At 31.0% G+C, this 19,719-nt stretch overlaps 2 protein-coding genes across 2 annotated transcripts in view; both read right to left on the reverse strand.

Moving 5' to 3' along the window:
• The window catches only part of LOC139425536 (single-strand DNA endonuclease ASTE1-like), a 13,838-nt gene extending 7,039 nt beyond the window's left edge, over positions 1-6,799 (reverse strand). Inside the window, exon 1 of the mRNA XM_071180628.1 lies at positions 6,590-6,799. Within this exon, the coding sequence (XP_071036729.1) occupies positions 6,590-6,747 (158 nt within the window). The 5' untranslated portion in view covers positions 6,748-6,799. The remainder of the gene's footprint in view (positions 1-6,589) is intronic.
• A 5,437-nt stretch (positions 6,800-12,236) lies between these two features.
• Positions 12,237-15,911, reverse strand: LOC122271652 (uncharacterized). Its single transcript, XM_071181081.1, has one exon. The coding sequence runs from the start codon at positions 15,909-15,911 to the stop codon at positions 12,237-12,239; it is 3,675 nt and encodes a 1,224-aa protein (XP_071037182.1).
• Positions 15,912-19,719: the final 3,808 nt, after the last annotated feature.

A 19,719-nucleotide genomic window follows, 5' to 3' on the forward strand; every position in this document is an offset into this window, starting at 1 on the left:
TATATATATATAGGTAATACGAAAATTATAAATACTTTTGTATTAATAAAAGCTTTAAAACTCTTTCGTTTTCATAAAATATCTTTGGTAAAGGATAAGTGCAGAAATTCTATTTTGGGACTTCAGGGTTGAAAACATACCAATGAATAATAATTAGATTTATATTTCAAAAGAGAAGTTATTTTAAGATCTTTCACTTCCATATAAGGAATGATTAAACGATTTTCTATGAGTAATAAATAATTTTGATGAGGCGTAAGAATACAGGGAATGCAATATGACGGGCCTCTTCACACATTTTAATTATCGTATAAAAGCAATGGTTTTTGCAATGGTCTTTGCGTGGCTTTTTGGTGTATAATGTTTACCAACTAAATTCCGTCAGATCTGACGGGAACTGTGTCTCCCCCTCTCCAGCCGGCAGAGCGGGGATGAGATTTTTGCTTCACCATCAATTACTAAATAAAAGCTTGTGCAGAACATGGCCTCATTATTCCTGTTTTCTTGACTAATAAATCCACCAAAATATCGGGGTTGTTGCCCTGCCCTGATATTACATATATATATATTATGTATATATATAGCAGAGAAAACCGGAGTAAGATATTTACTTCTCTATAAATTTGTTATACATTTTATTATTATTTTATTTTTATTATTATATATTTCTGTATTATTTATTTCATTATGATATTGCATAATATACATTATATTTGTATTATATTTTATTTCTTAGAATTTTTTTCGTGTTTTAAATTCATACGTGTTCATACGTGTATTCATATTTTGTATTTTATTATACATTATATTACGTTTGTTAAAGCCATTTTTCGAGTTTGAAATTATATAAATGATTTTAGCATTTAAATTTATTATTTAATTTCAATAAAATTAAAATTTATTGTAAAAAATGCTAAAAAAACAAGTTTAAAAAATATTATTTTCTTACCACACGAAAATTTTCTATGTGGACTATGTGGTTCTATGTGGTTAACCACCGAAACCACCATCCCCTGGTGAGACAATTAATCAGAATTTTTTTTAAGTGTAATTTTCCCATTCTTAGACCCTATGCATCATAATTAGTTCCTCGATTTTTAAAAAATATTAAAATTTGTATTTGCGTGCCTCAAAGGGTTTTAACAAAGACTGAAAAGCATCATTTTAGAAAAATTTTATTAAGGCGACTAAAACTAGTTTAGTGTATTTTTTACAAATAAAACGAATAAAATGCATAATATTTAAACATAAATTCCCTTTTCTTTTCAGCTATTCTTAGATAAAAATATACACAAGTTAAAAAAATTAAAAATAAAAGTACAAGTACAGATATGTGTCAATATACAAAACAATGGAAGTTAAAATCGAGAAAACGTTATTTACTATTTCTCAACCATTTATTTATTCTTTAAATTTAAATGAAATAGAATTGAAAACTACATAAGTTCAGAATGAAACAAACAAATTCAAATAGGGAGCCAGAATGGAAACACAAATTGAAAAATTATAAAAGGTTCGTTTACACTTTTAATCCCCCCCCTCCCCCGATCGTAAATACGTTTAAATTATCAAATTAAACCTGAAATAAAACTTTAATAGCATTATAGATTTAAAAATTCATACAGCAAGGATTTAAACTGAAAAACAATTTCTCTGGAAATAAAAATATCAATATAAAATAAAAAAATATTCAATACCAATACTTTTTTCACTCTTTGAGAAAGCTTAGATGATGAATTCCTAAGTTGGAACACTATCTTAAAAACATTAATGACCGACTAAAATGTAAATTTTATACAATTAAATGAGGAAATGTATTATTGATTTAATATTAATAAAATTTTAAAAAATGTTCCTTCGTAATTATTTTTAAGAAATTTTTTTATAAAAACTCTACAAAAACACCATTTTTTTCTTCACTATTTCATCTTTCTCGTGGCAAATAATGACAATCTAAGAAACTTTAACAAAGGCAATACTCTGTATATTAAATTAGCTGTTTACAAATGCTCTACTTTTTTACGCAATTACGCCAAAATAATGATTCACATAAAAATTAGCTCCTGTAATGGATGGAAGAAAAAGTTCTTGTGACGCGTGATTTCTTTGTTCTGAAGTAAAATCATCAGCATTTATTATTAATAATCTATTAAATTCATGATTCAAATTCTAATAAAATTCGAAAAAATACTATATGAACCGAAATTCCTTTTTTTTTTTTTTAATTATTGCATAAATAAATAAGAATTTCAAAATTCTCTGTGTGTTGGAACTAATCTATCTATATTATATAAAACGCTAATACGTATGTATCAATAAAACCGATGATATTTCTTTCCTCGCGTTGGCAACAGTTTTCATTTTTAATTGATAGGCTTCGGCGCGCAAGAGCACGTAGTGAGCATCATATGGCTAATCTATATTATATAAAACGCTAATACGTTTTAATTGATAAGCTTCGGCGCGCAAGAGCACGTAGTGAGCATCATATGTCTAATCGGGTGAATTCTCACCGATTATCAAAAAAATTCTCACAAAATTATCTCTATCGAAGCCGATGCTTTACACCCGGCGTTCAGTATTATTTCATATTGTTTCACAATTCATGGTCTTAGCCCTCTGGTGGGAAAGACTTAAAAACAAAATTACAGCAGTTACTTTTCTCAACAACTGAAATTTAGAATAGAATAGTAATAATTTAGAAAGATTAAGAAAAATATGTGAACTGTTTGCAATTTCAAATTAATATTGAAATGCACAGGTTTAGAATTTTCTACAGTGAAAAGTTTTCGGAACTTCAGTGTTCAAAAAAGTATACAAAAGCTTGACGTTAAGAACGTATCCAATGAGCGAGCAAAGCGAGCATCAGATTGCGAAGCAATCCGAAATGAACTGCGAAAGCAGTTCCGGGGGCTGGCGAGCGGTAGCGAGCAGGGGGCGAAGCCTTCTAGTATTATCAAATACACGTATTATATTGCCAACTCCACCAAGTGAAATAACACCAAATCTAGCTGAGCTGCGCTCTTAAATCAGCACCTATGCAACTAAAATTTTTCAGTTGTCATTTTTTTGCGGACAATTTTTGTAAAAAATATATATGGGTTTAAAATACTTTTCTCATTAATAAAAACCGTTTCTGTGAGATTTAACATACCAATGGTGCAAAAAAATTTATTTTTCAGGTTTTGAATCCAAGAAAATATTTTTTCAAATACAAAAATAATCGTGTATTGTTTATTTCATTTTTGTTGTATTTTGTGAATATAATTTAGCGTATCAGAAATTTTCTCGAAGAAATTNGTTAAGAACGTATCCAATGAGCGAGCAAAGCGAGCATCGGATTGCGAAGCAATCCGAAATGAACTGCGAAAGCAGTTCCGGGAGTTGGCGAGCGCCAGCGAGCAAGGGGCGAAGCCTCCTAGTATTATCTAATACACGTATTATATTGCCAACTCCACGAAGTGAAATAACGCCAAACCTAGCTGAGCTGCGCTCTTAAATCAGCACCTATGCAACTAAAATATATTAGTTGTCATTTTTTTGCGGACAATTTTCGTAAAAAATATATATGGGTTTAAAATACTTTTTTCATTAATAAAAATCGTTTCTGTGAGATTTAACATACCAATGGTGCAAAAAAAAATTTTTTTTCAGGTTTTGAATCCAAGAAAATATTTATTCAAATACAAAAATAATCGTGTGCTGTTTATTTCATTTTTGTTGTTTTTTGTGAATATAATTTAGCGTATCAGAAATTTTCTCGAAGAAATTCTCCGGTCTTTAAAACCACTCACTCATTTTGAACGAACACACAAATTTTAAATGTAAATATCTATTCTCTGGTGGTTTCAGCAGACAAACCTTAATTTTCTTATTGAACATTTTGTGTTCTACTATATAAGACCAACCATTTTAAAGTTTTATATCTTAACAATCTGTTGCACATTAATTGTTTAATACAGGTGCACATTAAAGTTATTATAGCCCGAATTTTCAAATATGCAATTAAATATTTTTTTAAATCTATTTCTTATTTTAATTTGTAATTCAATACTTTTGTTTTCTACAACTTGACAAAAATCTGACAGTAATATCTAATGTTCTTTCAAACAAAAAATTTTGATAAAGTTGCGGCTCCTCCACTTGATTGGTGTTTTTAATTGTGGCCCCGGCCTCATGTAAGTTGGAAACCCCTGTTCTATAAGCTTTGATTCAACTACGTAGTTCTGAAATTTATAACCACATAAGCTTTGGGACATTCTAACTTCAGTGGAGGTAGCGTTTAGATGGAACAGACAACTCATTTGCATTGCATGAAGAGGGGAAACCCCGAAAATCTTCCACGATAACCCCGACGATAATTGGGGTTTTAACACATGAACCAGCTAGCACTGGTGACATTTTATACAGTATGTGACAAAATGCTTACAAAAAGGACTTCATATCAGCATAATCCGAAAATAAAATTATAAAATTTGTGAAAAAATTCACATTGAAATTATACAAATTTGAAAATTATAAAAGAAAAAAAGAAAAATTATTGGAAAAAAAATTTAAAGAAAAATAGGGATGCCGCAATTAAAAACACCAGTCAAATGGCGGGCCACAACTTTATCAAAATTTTATATAGGACTCTTTTATGTTTGAAGGAACATTAAATATTATTGTCAGAATTTTATCAGTTTTTTTAATATCTATTAAAAAGCAAAATAAAAAGCATTACAAATAATGCTTGTTACATATCATTATCATTTTGAATCTTCTCTTAATCAGATACTTAGTGACAAGATTTTTTTTTCTTTTAAATTTAATTCTGGGATAAATTAATTTTTTCTTCGACTTATTAGAAATTATAGCAACAAAAAAATTCTCCAGCATCTAAAATTAATTTTTTTCTCTTTTCCGCTCATGCGATATTCAATTCAAGAAATTTAAATAAAACACGATATTCATTCCCTCTTTTATGCATTTTAAAATTTACAAATGTAAATAATTTCTTTAAAAATGAGTGGTTTCAAAAAGTTAAAGGGGACAATTTGTTCGAGAAAATTTCTGATACGCACATGCTAAATTATATTCACAAAATACAAATAAAAACAAACAAACAAACAAAAACGAAATAAAACAGAGCAACAAACGCAATTATTTTTGTATTTGGATAAATATTTTCTTGGGTGCAAAACCTGAGAAAAAAAATTTTTTGCACCTTTGGTATGTTAAATTTCACAGAAACGAAGAAAGTTGGTTTCTTTAAACGAACGAAAAGTATTTTAAACCCATATAGTTTTTTTTTACGAAAATAGTCTGCAATGAAACAACAATATATTTTAGTTCACGGGCCACAAAAAAGGCTTCGCGGACCGCCAGTTGGTAACCACTGGGTTAAACCAGAAAACTGACTGTTGACGTCTACGACAACAATAGTAAAAAAATTTCTGGATTATGAAATGAAATAAATGGAAAAATAAAAAAGATACTTAAATCTCCCCTAGGAAAATTATAAAAAAACTACTTTGAGTTTTTTATACAAAACAAAAACACAAACCAAAAAGAGAAATAGAAAAATCGAAACAGTATACCATCACTTAACATCGCCTATCGGTCTGGCAAAACACTGATAATTATTTTATGGTTGATTCGGTCCAAGTTTAGGTGTGTCGGGCTAGCCGACCACAGTTTATTCCAAACCTTGCATTAACAGGGGTCTGTCCAGACATTTTGTGAAAGGTCCGTTCTTGTAAAATTGTGAAAAAATTACTCGTAATTTGTGAATATAAAATAAACGTTAAATCACATTCTTTCAACCAGGGTCTGTTTTTGTGAATTTGTGCAAATAGGCTCCGTTATTGAAAAAAAACTTTTTCAAAGAGTTTTTAAATTGTAAAGACATACAAGATTATGCTCAACAGCGTAAAATTATAAATAAAAAAATTTAATTTTTAAAAATAAACAGCAATTGCAGCAACTAAATTAGCGATGTAACATACAAATATTTGGTATTTAGCCTGTACTGCTGAACGCAGAATATTAATTTAGGACGAATAAAGGAGGAAGCGTCTGCTGAAGACAAAATTTAGTTCGTTTACATCTGTCTTTCTTCTTCACACACCCCCCTCCCCTATTCCAGAGAAGGGTTTATTCGATTAATAAAACAATAATGAAGATATACAATTTTGTGAAAGGTTCAATTAAAAGATAAAATATTTTGTGAAGAGTTCGTTTTTAAGTTAAAATATTTCGTGAAGGGTCCGTTTTTATGAAAAGATATTTTGTGAAGGGTCCGCTAACGGACCCAAATTTCTTCTAAACAGACCCCTGATTAAGAAGACAATTTTTTTAAAAAAAATAGGATAGAATTTTTTTTTACTCACTTGTCGTAGTCTCCTCCAAATATGCTGTTAGTCTCATTGCGTGCATATATATGATGAATAAGACTGCATCCATCGACAANTATTTTGTGAAGGGTCCGTTTTTATGAAAAGATATTTTGTGAAGGGTCCGTTAAAGGACCCAAATTTCTTCTAAACAGACCCCTGATTAAGAAGACAATTTTTTTTAAAAAAATAGGATAGAATTTTTTTTTACTCACTTGTCGTAGTCCCCTCCAAAAATGCAGTTAGTCTCATTTCGAGCATATATATGATGAATGAGACTGCATCCATCTATAATCACTTGTGTATTCCTTAACTTGAACGGTCTGCATATATCGTTTTCATCTATGAATTTACTTAAGCCTCGTATGGTCATGTTGGATAAATACAATTCAGCTCCTTCGCTTTGTTACACCTCCAAGAAATTTAGTCAAATATCGCAAAGTTATTTGGGACTTCCCCTGATGCCTGATCATGAAATATTTCAACGATGCTTATTGGCTACGGCAAAAGAACACACGCATCGTTAAGGGTCCGTCCATAAGTTATAGTGGTTGTAAATTATGGAAATCATGTTCATTCCTTTACCTTCAGTAGTATTGAAAAGCTGTCGAAAACGAAAACTGTTAGGGGCCGTTCAAAAAGTACGTACACAAAAATGGNCAAGTAGCGAAAATTCAATTTTCAGTAGCGGGGACTTTTAAAAGTAGCCCAATCCGCTACTTGTAGCCCAATCTGGCAACACTGCCTCCAAGGAATTTAGTTAAATATCGCAAAGTTATTTGGGACTTCCCCTGATGCCTGATCATGAAATATTTCAACGATGCTTATTGGCTACGGCAAAAGAACACACGCATCCTTAAGGGTCCGTCCATAAGTTATAGTGGTTGTAAATTATGAAAATCATGTTCATTCCTTTACCTTCAGTAGTATCGAAAAGCTGTCGAAAACGAAAACTGTTACAATGTTTTTTTATTTATTTTTTTCTTTCGAAATTATTGATTAAATAAAAATAATTTCAATTTTGTCAAAAAAATCAATCGAAATAATTACCTCTAACCAAATCGGTGTAATAAATAACTTTAGTTTAAAATATTTATAATTTTTAAATGATTAATTTGAAATTAAATATGCGAATTTTATAAATAAAAATAAATATATTTATAACTATAATGTGAATTATTTAATAATAAATAATTTTAAAATTATTTTTATACGTCGCCAACACATTTAGATGATTTAGATAAAACATAATAAATTAGTATTTTCTTAAAAATGAATGCCTAACATACAAATTGTTTTATTTAAAAGTTGGCCTTCTTTCCTGAAAATTTTGACCACTAAACAAGAGTACAATAAATATTAATTCAACAACAGCTTTAACTACGTTTTAATTAGTTCAAACTGTTTATAGCGAGCCGCGATGGCTCAGAGAATAGAGCGTTCGCCTTCCAGTGAGGCGAACCGGGGTTCGAATCCCAATCGATACGAATTCCGCATCCGGCTTGCACCGACCACAGTGCTGACGTGAAATATCATCAGTGGTAGGCAAATCATGGGCTAGAATCCCCTTGTCGTCAGGCTAACCGTGGGAGGTTCTCGTGGTCTTCCTCTCCATGTAACGCAAACGCGGGTTAATTCCATCAAAAAGTCCTCCACGAAGGAAAATTTCTCCCACTACTTGATCCAGGAGGTCCCTTGTCTTCAGGATTGGGTTCAAAATTACAAGGCTACTGAGTTGAACATTAGCAGTCGTAAACCAAAACCAAAGTTTACTTGTTAGTAAAAACCAAAACAAATTTTTTAATAAATCAGATACTTGCTCAAACTGTAACCAAAGACAAACCATAGAGCATCTTTTATATAATTGTGATCTGTACCGAACACTCCGAAAAAATTATTTCTTCCAAAAAACAGACCAACAAATTTTTGCAGTCAAGGTCTGTAGAGAAATTATTAAGATTATCATTAAAACTACTCTTGAGGAACAAATGGAATTAATAAACAAAATTGACAATAACTAAAATTTTAACCTGCTTAATCTAACCACCTTGCCAAAACTTTTTTTTGGACCACATTGCCATTTTAGTGTTTTAATTTGACTTTTAACTTGATTTTGCATTTTATACATGCTTTAGGTTTGTTTATAACCTTTGTATTTTAATACATTTGATATTTTACATTGCGATTGTATTTTATACACGGTTTTTAGATTGTTATACACCCCTTTTAACTCTTACCATTTAGTATCTATTGGTATTTTATCCTCTGTTTTTTGTACTTTAATTGAATTTACTCTGCTTTACTTGTTGTTCTTCATTTTAACTACCTGTTACTACTTCACCCTCACTATTTTGGTTCCACAAGCAGGATTCAAGCTGGCTTGATTGGCTGGATCCTTTCAATGCCCTATTAGCAAGTGTATACATCTGTGATTTTGTCTCAGTTTTAACTTTTCAATTTTAGCACTATATTCATTTACGTCATTTTATCCTTTCACCTTTTGGCGGTTTTATGAGTTGTATTTACGGCTGTTTTTTGGTGAATTGTTAGAATTTTTGTCTTGTATTGAGGGGTCCACCAGCTCTGGCTCACTCAGTTTTTACTGGTAGTCTCAGGGTTCGTAATTTTTGTATTTTATATATATATATAATTTTTGTATTTTATTTATATAAGGGTCTGTTGACCTTTTAAATGATCCATTGTATTTGGCGTATGGGACTATTGGCCTAGGCCACGGTATATATATAATAAATTAGCAGTCGTAAACCCAAAAATTGGGTCGGCTGTTCAACTACTGTTATAAGATATTAAAAAAAATAAAACTGTTTATAACGTTATTAAAACTGTTATCATTGAAATTAAAAATGTATTGATCTTTATTAACTATAAGCAAGAAAGCCGGAAAAAAAAGTTTTTAAAATTATTTAGTACTCTTATATACGTTTAACTTAATTTTGATTTATAATAAATGTATAAACAATATATTGTTTGTAAAAACTACTATATTGTTTATACTAAAAGCAAAATAAAAATTAAATTTAAAATTTGCATTTAATGTATGAAAAAAAGCAGTATGTTGTTACAGCATTAAGCATATTCAAAAAATTCTTTAACCGCTTATTTCGAAAAACATTAGAAATTTTATGTAAATTAAAATGGTACTTTGAATTGAGAGAGATATTATACGAATTAACTTTCAATCATCAATTTTCATTCCTTTCATCTAACAAAAATTATCAACAGCAGTGATGATAGTTTTACAGTTAAACTGTATATAGTAAGAAGAAAAAAAACGAGAAAACAATCTACACTCTATAACAAAAAAATCGACGCACCAAGAAGGAGTTGTCCGATTGAAACGAAAATTGGTAGATAAGAAGACAATGTACAGAATAATAAATGATTAAAATTTCAGAACAATTGAATAATTTATTGCAGAGTTACAGTAACAAGTTCAATAAGGTGTTGCAAGTTCAATAAGCTGCCACACAGCGTGTCATAGACCGATAAAGCTCCCGGATGGTCTCTTGCGGTATTTCCTGCCAAATTCGATCCAATTGTCGAACGAGGTCATCAACATTCCGTGCCAGATGCAATCGCCTTCCTATCATATCCCAGGCATGCTCGATGGGCGAGAGATCTGGTGATCCGGCAGGCCAAGGAAGAGTTTGACAAACCTTGCAGACAGTTCATAGCAACACGTGCCGTATGTGGTCTGGCATTGTCCTGCCGAAAAACCAGCCCAGGGCTCTGCAAAAGGAACGGTAGCAAAACAGGTTTTAGGAAGTCGTCGACGTACCGCAGTGCAGTAAATGTTCCTCTAATGACGACCAAAAAGGTTCGGCTGTCAAAGGAAATGGCACCCCAGATCATAATGCCTTGTTGAGGAGCGGTGTGACGTGCAATAGTGAAATCAGGATCCCCCCTCTGCCCTGTGCGTCTCCAAACACGTCTTCGATGATCGTCAAGACACAGTTAGAAGCGGGATTCGTCGCTAAAGACTATACGTTCCCAGTCGACATCATTCCAGCCTGATCAAGCCATGCACCACTGTAATCTGGCACCAAGAAGCAATCGGATGATTGCTTCTTGGTGCGTCGATTTTTTTGTTATAGAGTGTATTATCATAGACTAATAACACTTTACAAGTATTTTTAAACTTTTACATATGAAGCTCTATAATTTATGCAAAGATAGAAAACTGCCTAATTAACAATTTTCCCCATAGTTGCCGAATATTCGCCTAATTTCTATTTTTTTTAGAAAATGTTTTCATTTACCTTGTTTTTTCTCTTTTTTCTCCATACAACTTCAACTTATTTTTCAATTTTAAGAATCGTTTTAGCAATTTTTCTTTGACTATTCTAAGTAAATTAGTTAAACTGTTATTGTAATAAATTAGAACTTATCATTAAAGCAAGAAAGAAATACAGGGGCAGCGCTAAGTTTTTGCCTCCTCGCTAAATGCCATAAAATCGTAAATTCGGCGGGAAAATTTTTTTTATTTCTGCTTAAGTATTGGCGAATGATCTTTTCTACCGAAAAGAAAAATGTATGTTCCCGTCAATCCTTAAAAAAAATCAAAGGGATAAAAAAAAAAAAAATTTTTTTTGAACAAATCCCGTACTTTATATTCGATTACAGTAATTTCCTTTCGATACGTCGCATAACCAATTACAGTTATATTAAGTCCAGATAATGTAAGAAACAGGAAAGATTCCGTATGCATGAGACAAAACTACCGTAAAATACAAATTACCACGCTCGTTGCCGGATCACGCGATATCACGTGGCAATTTTAATTTTTTTTTCTTTCTGCAGTTAGTGCCAATAAAACATATTATGTGTGTAGCAAGATGCATATTATCATCCAAATATTTTCGCAGGAAATATGCTTTCTCGCGACAATAGCATATACATTAACATAATGTTACCTACGGTTTATTTTTATATTACTTGCTCTAGTCTAAGAAGTTATCAAAAATTAACTCAAACATTTTCCCTCAAAAGAGACGAAACATCTACATTTTTCATCCCTTCTCTCCATTCATTACTCATTTACTCCTCCCCAACTGCAAAATGATTCTTAATTAAAATTTCCATTTTATAAAATAATTCAATTTATAGAAATTTTTTATAGATTTGAAGAAAAAATCAACTATAAGAAATTGATTAGATTTGCTTTTGGCTAAGAATTTTGAAATTTGGTTAAAACTTTTAAAATTTGGCTAATTTTCTCGCTAATAGTTTGAAGTCCTTAGAGCAGACTCTGAAAATATAACATTATCGTTTTTTTCTTTTAGTTGCAATTTTTTAGGTCATCCGCAATCACTTCGCTCAATTTTTAAAAAAATTGCCACATCCTTGCCGCAATTACTTCGGGCATTTACCAATACCCAAACCATAAATAAAAAATTTTAAAAAAATTTATGTATTAATGATGCGTATCATACAAAAATAATAAGAATTAACCCTCACTTAAATTTTTACGCAGCCATTTTTTTTATTTTTAATTATTTTTTAAAATATTTCTCATTTAATTTAAAGTAAATAAAAACTTCCTCAAACTAAATTTCATTTTAAAGATGTATATTCCCTTATAATATGAGAGAAAAAAAACAATTTTCCTAAAAACATGCATCAATTTAATCCTTAAAAAAAATCAAAGAATCGTTTTTGGTATTACTAAAAAAATGAATACAAAATAAATTGAGCTTATAACTTTACTCTTCATAGAAAAAGGAAAAATTTATAAAATATGAAAGTGAATTCTCTCTAAGGCTTCTAAATGTATTAATCCGCATATAAATTAAAATCTTCATCTCTGTAAATATCACGTGAAATGATGAATTCTATATAGTTTTATTCAACAGCCTTATGAATCTGCATTGAATAAGATATTAATCCGCAACATTCAGCACTAATTCCACGAGAGAGAATATCTGCAGGATTATCTGTACCTGCACAATGGTGCCAGGAGTTTGGATCTGTCAAAGTGGCTATTTCTTTAACTCGATTAGCAACGAATTGTTTCCAACGAGTTGTCTTTCCCTTTATCCAGTAGAGCGCAATTTTAGAGTCAGTCCAATGATATGCAATTGAAGACCTTTTCAGATTCACAATCTTTTTCACTTTGGATGTCAAGCGAGCTGCAACTAGAGCTCCCAGCAATTCCAGTCTAGGCAGAGTCACACTATTCAAAGGAGCTACTCGGCTTTTAGAAGTCAAAAGTCTAACAATCGGTCCATTTGGTGTGTAAACTTTCAAATATACTGTAGCACCGTATGCGTTCTTACTGGCGTCACAAAAACTATGAATCTCGACGATATCCTCTTTGGATATAGAATTAAGAACCAGTCTAGGTATCTTAAGATTTTCCAAAAAAGGTATCTCTTCACACCATTTTATCCACTCTTTCTCTATTTTCGGTGGCAAGGATTCATCCCAAGGAATTTTTTCACTCCACAGTTCTTGGATCAGACATTTCATTCGTATGGTGAAGCATGAAATTAACCCTAAAGGGTCAAATATCTTCCCTATAGCCTGGAGTATCGAACGTTTTGTACTTTTGCTTGAGGAGACGAATTTTAGGAGACTTCTGGTATCTACAGAAAAATAATCTTCACTGGTGTTCCATAAAAGTCCCAACACTTTAGTCTGATTGGAGCCCAGACTAACACTAGCGTTTGCAGGATGAGTATCTAGTCCCTCATTCTTCCACTGCTCCATCAAATCAGCATCATTAGTTATCCACTTCCTTAGAGTCATTCCAGCAGCTTCTATTATTTTATTTGCATCTCTAGATATTTCTAATGCTTCATCAAAATCATTGCTACCGGAAATAAAATCATCCACATAAAGATTTCTATCTAGAAGTTGAACGATAACAGGAAGATCATTTTCATATTTTTTGATATGGTGCCTAATAGTAGCAGCGAGTAGAAATGGACTTGAGTTAACTCCAAAGTTCACTCTATTAAAATGGAAGATAATTATTTTGGGATCTTTAGAAACACTTGGTTCATCATTGCTCCAAAAGAATCTTACTGCGTCTTTGTGTACCTCAGCAAGACCTATTTGAAGGAAAGCCTGCTTCACATCAGAACAGAAAGCTGTTCGGTTGAGTCTAAATTCAATAAGTACATCCAAAAGATTGGGGTTTAAATTGGGCCCTGGCCACAAACAGTCATTGAGAGAGAGTTCATTGACCTCGTGCGCCGCAGCGTCAAACACAATTCTTAACGATGTTGTTAAACTTTCTTTTTTAACGGCCATATGGGGTAAATAAAATATAGGTCTTTCACATTCATCCTGTATACTATCAGGTTTAACTATTTCTATAATGCCTTGACTTGTATAATCCTGTATAATTTCACGGTATCTATCATAGAGATCCGGGTCATGCGTAAATCTTTTCCATAAGCTTCGGAAACGTTGTTTCGCTAAAGAATAATTATCAGCAAGTTCATTATAGTCTTTTCTAAATGGAAGTTGCACTATGTAACGACCGTCTTTGAATTCAACAGTTTCATTAAATATTTTCATGGCCTGATCATTCTCTTGTAAAATTGGATCGTCTTTAATCCCAAGCCCCTCCAAATCAAAAAACAGTTTTAGTGTATCTTGTAACGAATCATTTTTAGTTAGAAAACAATATCTTTCCTGAGTAATTTCGCTTTCTTTAAGTTTACCGCAAGCTATCCACCCCAAAGACGACTCTTTAAAAAACAAATCATCATTTATTTTATACGTATTTTGTTTCAAAACCTTGAAAAAAATATCAGAACTTATTAACGCGTGCACTTCAGTAGCTTCATAAAATGACTCATCGGCTAATTTCAAAAAATGAGGAATCTCTATTTGCGAAATGTCTAAAGTAGTGGGCGGTGTGAGCCCCGTAATATTATCAACCACATAAAATTCAATTAATTCATTAAAACTAAAATCTTCATTCGAAATGGATGTAGTTAATTTCCAATTAATGTTTTGGATCGATCCGTTTAATCCTGAAATCGGTGTTTTTATTTTCTCTTTTTTAATCCCTAATAAATCGCTCATATTTTTCTTTAATACGCATATATTAGAAGCTGAGTCAAGGATCGCTTTTATTTTTATTCTCCTACCATCTGCACATGTAATAAATATTTCAGCAGTTGAGAGCAAAACGTATTTTTTGGTTTGTTTATTAGTGGCTACGCTTAATACCGAAGCACTGGGATTTGATGGATTACTAGTAGAAGAAGAAGGAAGTTGCACGTGATCAACTTCACTTTGAGATCGCAAATGATTCATATTCATAGAATTCGAAGAAGAAATATTTGATTCAGTTTCTTTCAAATTTAATTTTCTGCAAATTAGCTTTGAATGTTTTAAAGAGCAAGGACACCGATATGGGGAAATACATTGGGCTTTTGTATGATTTTTTTTCAGACATATTTCGCACAATTTATTAGCACGAATTATCTTTATTCTTTCATCAATGTCAAGATTTAAAAATAATGTGCAGCGAAAAATGGGGTGCATACCTTGTTTACAAAGAAAGCAATTCTTATTTTTATTTTTGTTATCGTTTTCAGACACTAAAAGAGTTTTAGGTTTAGAGGGAAACATTGGGTGCTTTTTTATTTTTGTTTCGTATGAACAGTTTCTATCTACGGATAAAAGTACAGCTTCCCGTTGCTCTAAAAAGGTTATGAATTCATTGAAAGAGGGAATTTCTTTTGTTTTTTGTAACAATTCAAAGTTTTTACGAGATTCTTTATCGAGTTTTTTCAACATTATAGTTTGTAAAAATATATCAAATAGAGGATCTTGATTATATTTTAAAACCTTTAGAGCTCTTAAATTTTTATTCAAACAATCAATCATGGCGCGAATTTCTTCAGCATTTTCTTTTTCTATTTTCTTAAAATTCAAAATAGATTGAATGTGAATATCTACGACTAATCTTTTATTGTCATATCTTGAAATTAATGCTTCATATAAAGAAGTAAATGTATCAAAGGTAGAAGCAAATTCTTTCACTTCATTAGCAAGACAAGAATTTAAATAATATAGTTTCTGTGTTTCACTGAGTTGACAGTTAGAAGAAATTAAATCATCAAATTGATTTTTAAAACTAGAAAAATGTTCATATTTTCCAGTAAATATAGGAAGATTAACTGGAGGAATTTTTAATACAGTTTCTAAGTTATCATTTAGTTTATGTTTATTCTCTGTCTTGATATTAGAATCAGAGTTCAATAGTTTATTAGAATTTACTAATTTCAAAATTCCTACCTCTAAATTATCCAACCGTTCATCACACTGATTCAAATCAGTATCGATGACGTCAATATCAGCAAGTTGGATGTCCAATTTGTAGTATTCTTGTCGCAATGACTCACTTCTATTTTTTAAGACTTCTACACTTCTAAGTTTGACACTTAATTCCGTGATACCACGCAGGTCATCAATTTGTAGAAAGTTTTCTAGGCGGGTAATGTTGCCTTTAATTGAAGTTCGTGATCTATTTATGATGTCCATAGGCTTAGCCATTGTTCTGATTCAAACTCCGAAGTTCGACGGAGCCAGATGGTGAGAAAAATTTATAAGACGGACCACTCTTTAAAAAAAGAGATGATTTATTTTAATTATCGCTAAATGCGATTTCAGTGTTTTATTTTTAATTAGACGGAGCTACATGAGAGCCGTCTGTCATCGTGGAAGTTACAAAATCTTCTGCCGGTTGGGGCGCTGACGCGCATGCGCGACAAGATTCTTAATATTCTTACAACTATTTATTATAAAATCGAATTTTTTTAAGTATTGCATTAACATTATTTTTTTTTGCCTTCGGCTCAAGTGAAATACTTTAAAAGTAAATTATGATTTTCAAACAAATTTAATTTTACATTTTAAGACTATTAAAATTAAAAGAAAAAAATCTTTGCATTTAAGAAGAAAAAAATTTTTTTTTTAACCTGAACAAAAAAATACGAGTTTAGTTTTTGATAAATACTCTATACGACGTGTGGCATTCAAATTACGAGAAGTATGTATAATTAATACTAAAGAATTAGGTATCCGCCAAACATTAATAATAGAGATTTGAAAACTATGGAAAATTTTCTACTAATTCTATGACTAGAATGTGTCCCTTTGAAAATAGATTAAAGAATTACTTGATTAAAACCTTCACTCGCTTCCAAAATATATAAGTAGGAAATAACAGTCGACCTGTTTCAAGCGCTCAAAAGCAAGAGCCCATTTTCAAGACTTGGCAGACGAGAATGTGGAGAAGCAAGAATGATTTTATATATAAGACGTAAAGGTGCCAACGAAAAAATTGAGAAATATAGGTGAGAAACAGAACTGGAAAATCCACAGGAGCCGAGAGATACCATAAAATCTATGGTTAGAACCCAAATCGTAAAGCACTAGAACAGGGATGGGGAAACTACGGCCCGCGGGCCAACTGTGGCCCGCCGGAGGATTTTATCCGGCCCGCGGATAGAATTTTTATTTGCCGATCAGCGGCAAATATAAACAATATACATCCATTTTATTGTCGACTATGTTTAAAATTATTTCTGTTTTTCCTTTTTTAACAAAGTACTGATGACATTTTTACTTTCTCTATTTTTGTTCTACAAAACATAAATTGATGGAAATAGTTAGNATGACTAGAATGTGTCCCTTTGAAAATAGATTAAAGTATTACTTGATTAAAACCTTCACTCGCTTCCAAAATATATAAGTAGGAAATAACAGTCAACCTGTTTCAAGCGCTCAAAAGCAAGAACCCATTTTCAAGACTTGGCAGACGAGAATGTGGAGAAGCAAGAATTATTTGATATACAAGACGTAAAGGTGCCAACGAAAAAATTGAGAAATATAGGGGAGAAACAGAACTGGAAAATTCACAGGAGCCGAGAGATGAAAAATAGAACAAGAAAAATATCAGTGGCCGAGAGGGGCAAATCAGGATAAAATGCATTTTCAGATGTGGTGAAGGCATCCAGATGAGCCGATGGGATTTTAGGAAAGGAAATAATTTTGGCCTTGACGAAATTTAGTTTAATTTAATCTTGCTTTATTCATATGAATGCTTGTTAACTATATTAGCTCTTTAACAACTCTCCATAGGGCGGGGAAATGCATTTTACCATGATTTTCCCCTCTCGGCCACCGTAGTTTTTCGTGTTCAATTTTTAAGCTTCTTTCTCTTTCGGTTACTGTGGTTTTTCTATTTTTGTTTCTCACCTTTACTTTTTCCATTTTTTGTTTTGGCAACTCAAAATTTTCGTATTCAAATCACACTTGTTTTTTTTTTTTTTTTTTACTGTTTTAAATTTATACAAACCATTCGATGGATTAATGTTTGTAAAACGGAAAACATCTAATGATTTATACTAGGTTATTGAATTGTAGTTGGTAAAAAGAATAAATGATTCGCTAGAAAATTTTATTAAGTCATTCACCTATATATTGGGACTGAAATTTCTATACAAGGAGGTCCAAAACTCATGGTATATATGTTAGGGGTGATAGAAGACAATTAGACAAATACAAATCACCATAAAATCTATGGTTAGAACCCAAATCGTAAAGCGCTAGAACACGTGCTGTTCACTTGGAAGATCACTCAGCCTCTTCTTATTTGAGATTTTCCTCTTAGCTGCGCTTGGTTCATAATTTAATGCTAGCTTTTATTTCTTTTAATATATATTATCTAAACTAAAAAAAATACAAATCAATTTCTTTTATTTATTTAAGAAAATGCCATACAATGAGAGTGGGTCAGTCGGAGAGTGGGTTCAGATCAAATTACATTAAGAAGTACCGGCATCCAGGGTGCCAGTACTCCATCCAGTAAAATCCATTCCTAGCGGAACATGTTACGAGGCTGACCTGATATACCGTAATTTTTACAGAAATAATTACAGTAAAATCCACTCTAATTAAATAACTTTTACTGTAAAAATTACAGAATAATAATTTTTGGAAAAAATGAATTTAACGGTAAAATGGATTTTATAGATGATGTACCCAAAGTACCGGCAATTTATATTGTAATTTGATTCGGAATTTTTTTACTGTACAGCTATTCTTGAATATTATCTAATTTAGGTAACAAAAATTAGACTTAACCATATGCTTTAGAATTTAAAAATAAATATATTTTTTCCAGAAATTAGGAGTGCATCTAGATTAACCTTACAAAAATCATAACAGAAAGAACGATATTTACAGAATACTGATATAAAAGTAAATGATACGCGTCATACCGATAATTAAGTCATAATACATTTATGTTTTAAAGGTTAAATATATAATTTTAGAATTAGATGATAACTTAGTATAATCTTTCGTAATGTATCATTTCAATTTCTTTAACGTTGCCTTTTAAATTATTTCAAACATTTTTGTTTTTTAAAAAGTTATATTGAAAATTCAGAAAAATAAGTCATATAACAGAACGACTTATCAAAGATGTAACAGCATACTGACTTATTTGTAAACGCAAAAGAATTAAAGAAATTTAAAACTGCTTGACGATTTTTACTCAAGTAGAAAACATGAAGGGAAAAAACGTAAGAAAACTACAGGTTACTTAAAATCGTTTGATTTTCAAAATTTTTAAACACATGATATAATTAGAACGAACAAAAACATTAAAAAATATTTTCTGTTATTTTTATTTTTGAAATTTATAGTTCTTCAACATTTTTAAAACATTTTAGATTAAAAATGCTTTGAAAAATTAATTTTTTAAAATAAAATTGAATGTAAATGTTATATAACGTCATTAGAAAAGTTTGAATGTTAACGATCGTCTGCTTTATTTATTATATTGTAACTATATGTACCAAGCTGTTATACTATTTTAAGTTGAATCAAATTTTCCTCTTCCGAAATTAGAGAAATATTCATGACCTACTGGAAGAAAAATCGATTTTTGTAGGTAAATCTTTTCATAAGGCACTTGTTGACAATAAATTCTTCGGAAATAATTGAAACTACCATGATAACGCCTAAATATTGCATTTCTTACATGCAATTTACTCAATAAAATCTGTTCGACAGAACTTAGTTACCGAATTTTAAACTTACAAGTTCGTAAATATTTTTAAAATTTTAACTTTTAAAAATATTCACGAAATTAAACTTTCTAACTATGTTCAATAGAACATTTTTTAAGTGAATAACATGAAACAAAAATTCTTCCAATACATTAACCTCATACCTGATTATGCCGAGATGTTTTGTTTATATTGCAAATATTTATTATCCTGGAAAAAGTGGAGTGCAGCAGAATTTGTCAGTACGTTTTTATTGTAAATTAAGAGGGTTTTTACACACT

The sequence above is a fragment of the Parasteatoda tepidariorum genome, chromosome 5, assembly GCF_043381705.1.
Source record: "Parasteatoda tepidariorum isolate YZ-2023 chromosome 5, CAS_Ptep_4.0, whole genome shotgun sequence".
In the NCBI taxonomy this organism is placed as follows: domain Eukaryota; kingdom Metazoa; phylum Arthropoda; class Arachnida; order Araneae; family Theridiidae; genus Parasteatoda; species Parasteatoda tepidariorum.

What these genes read in the sequence shown, in the direction of transcription:
- LOC122271652 (XM_071181081.1), bottom strand. Translation starts at nt 15,911, where the DNA reads ATGGCTAAGCCTATGGACATCATAAATAGATCACGAACTTCAATTAAA.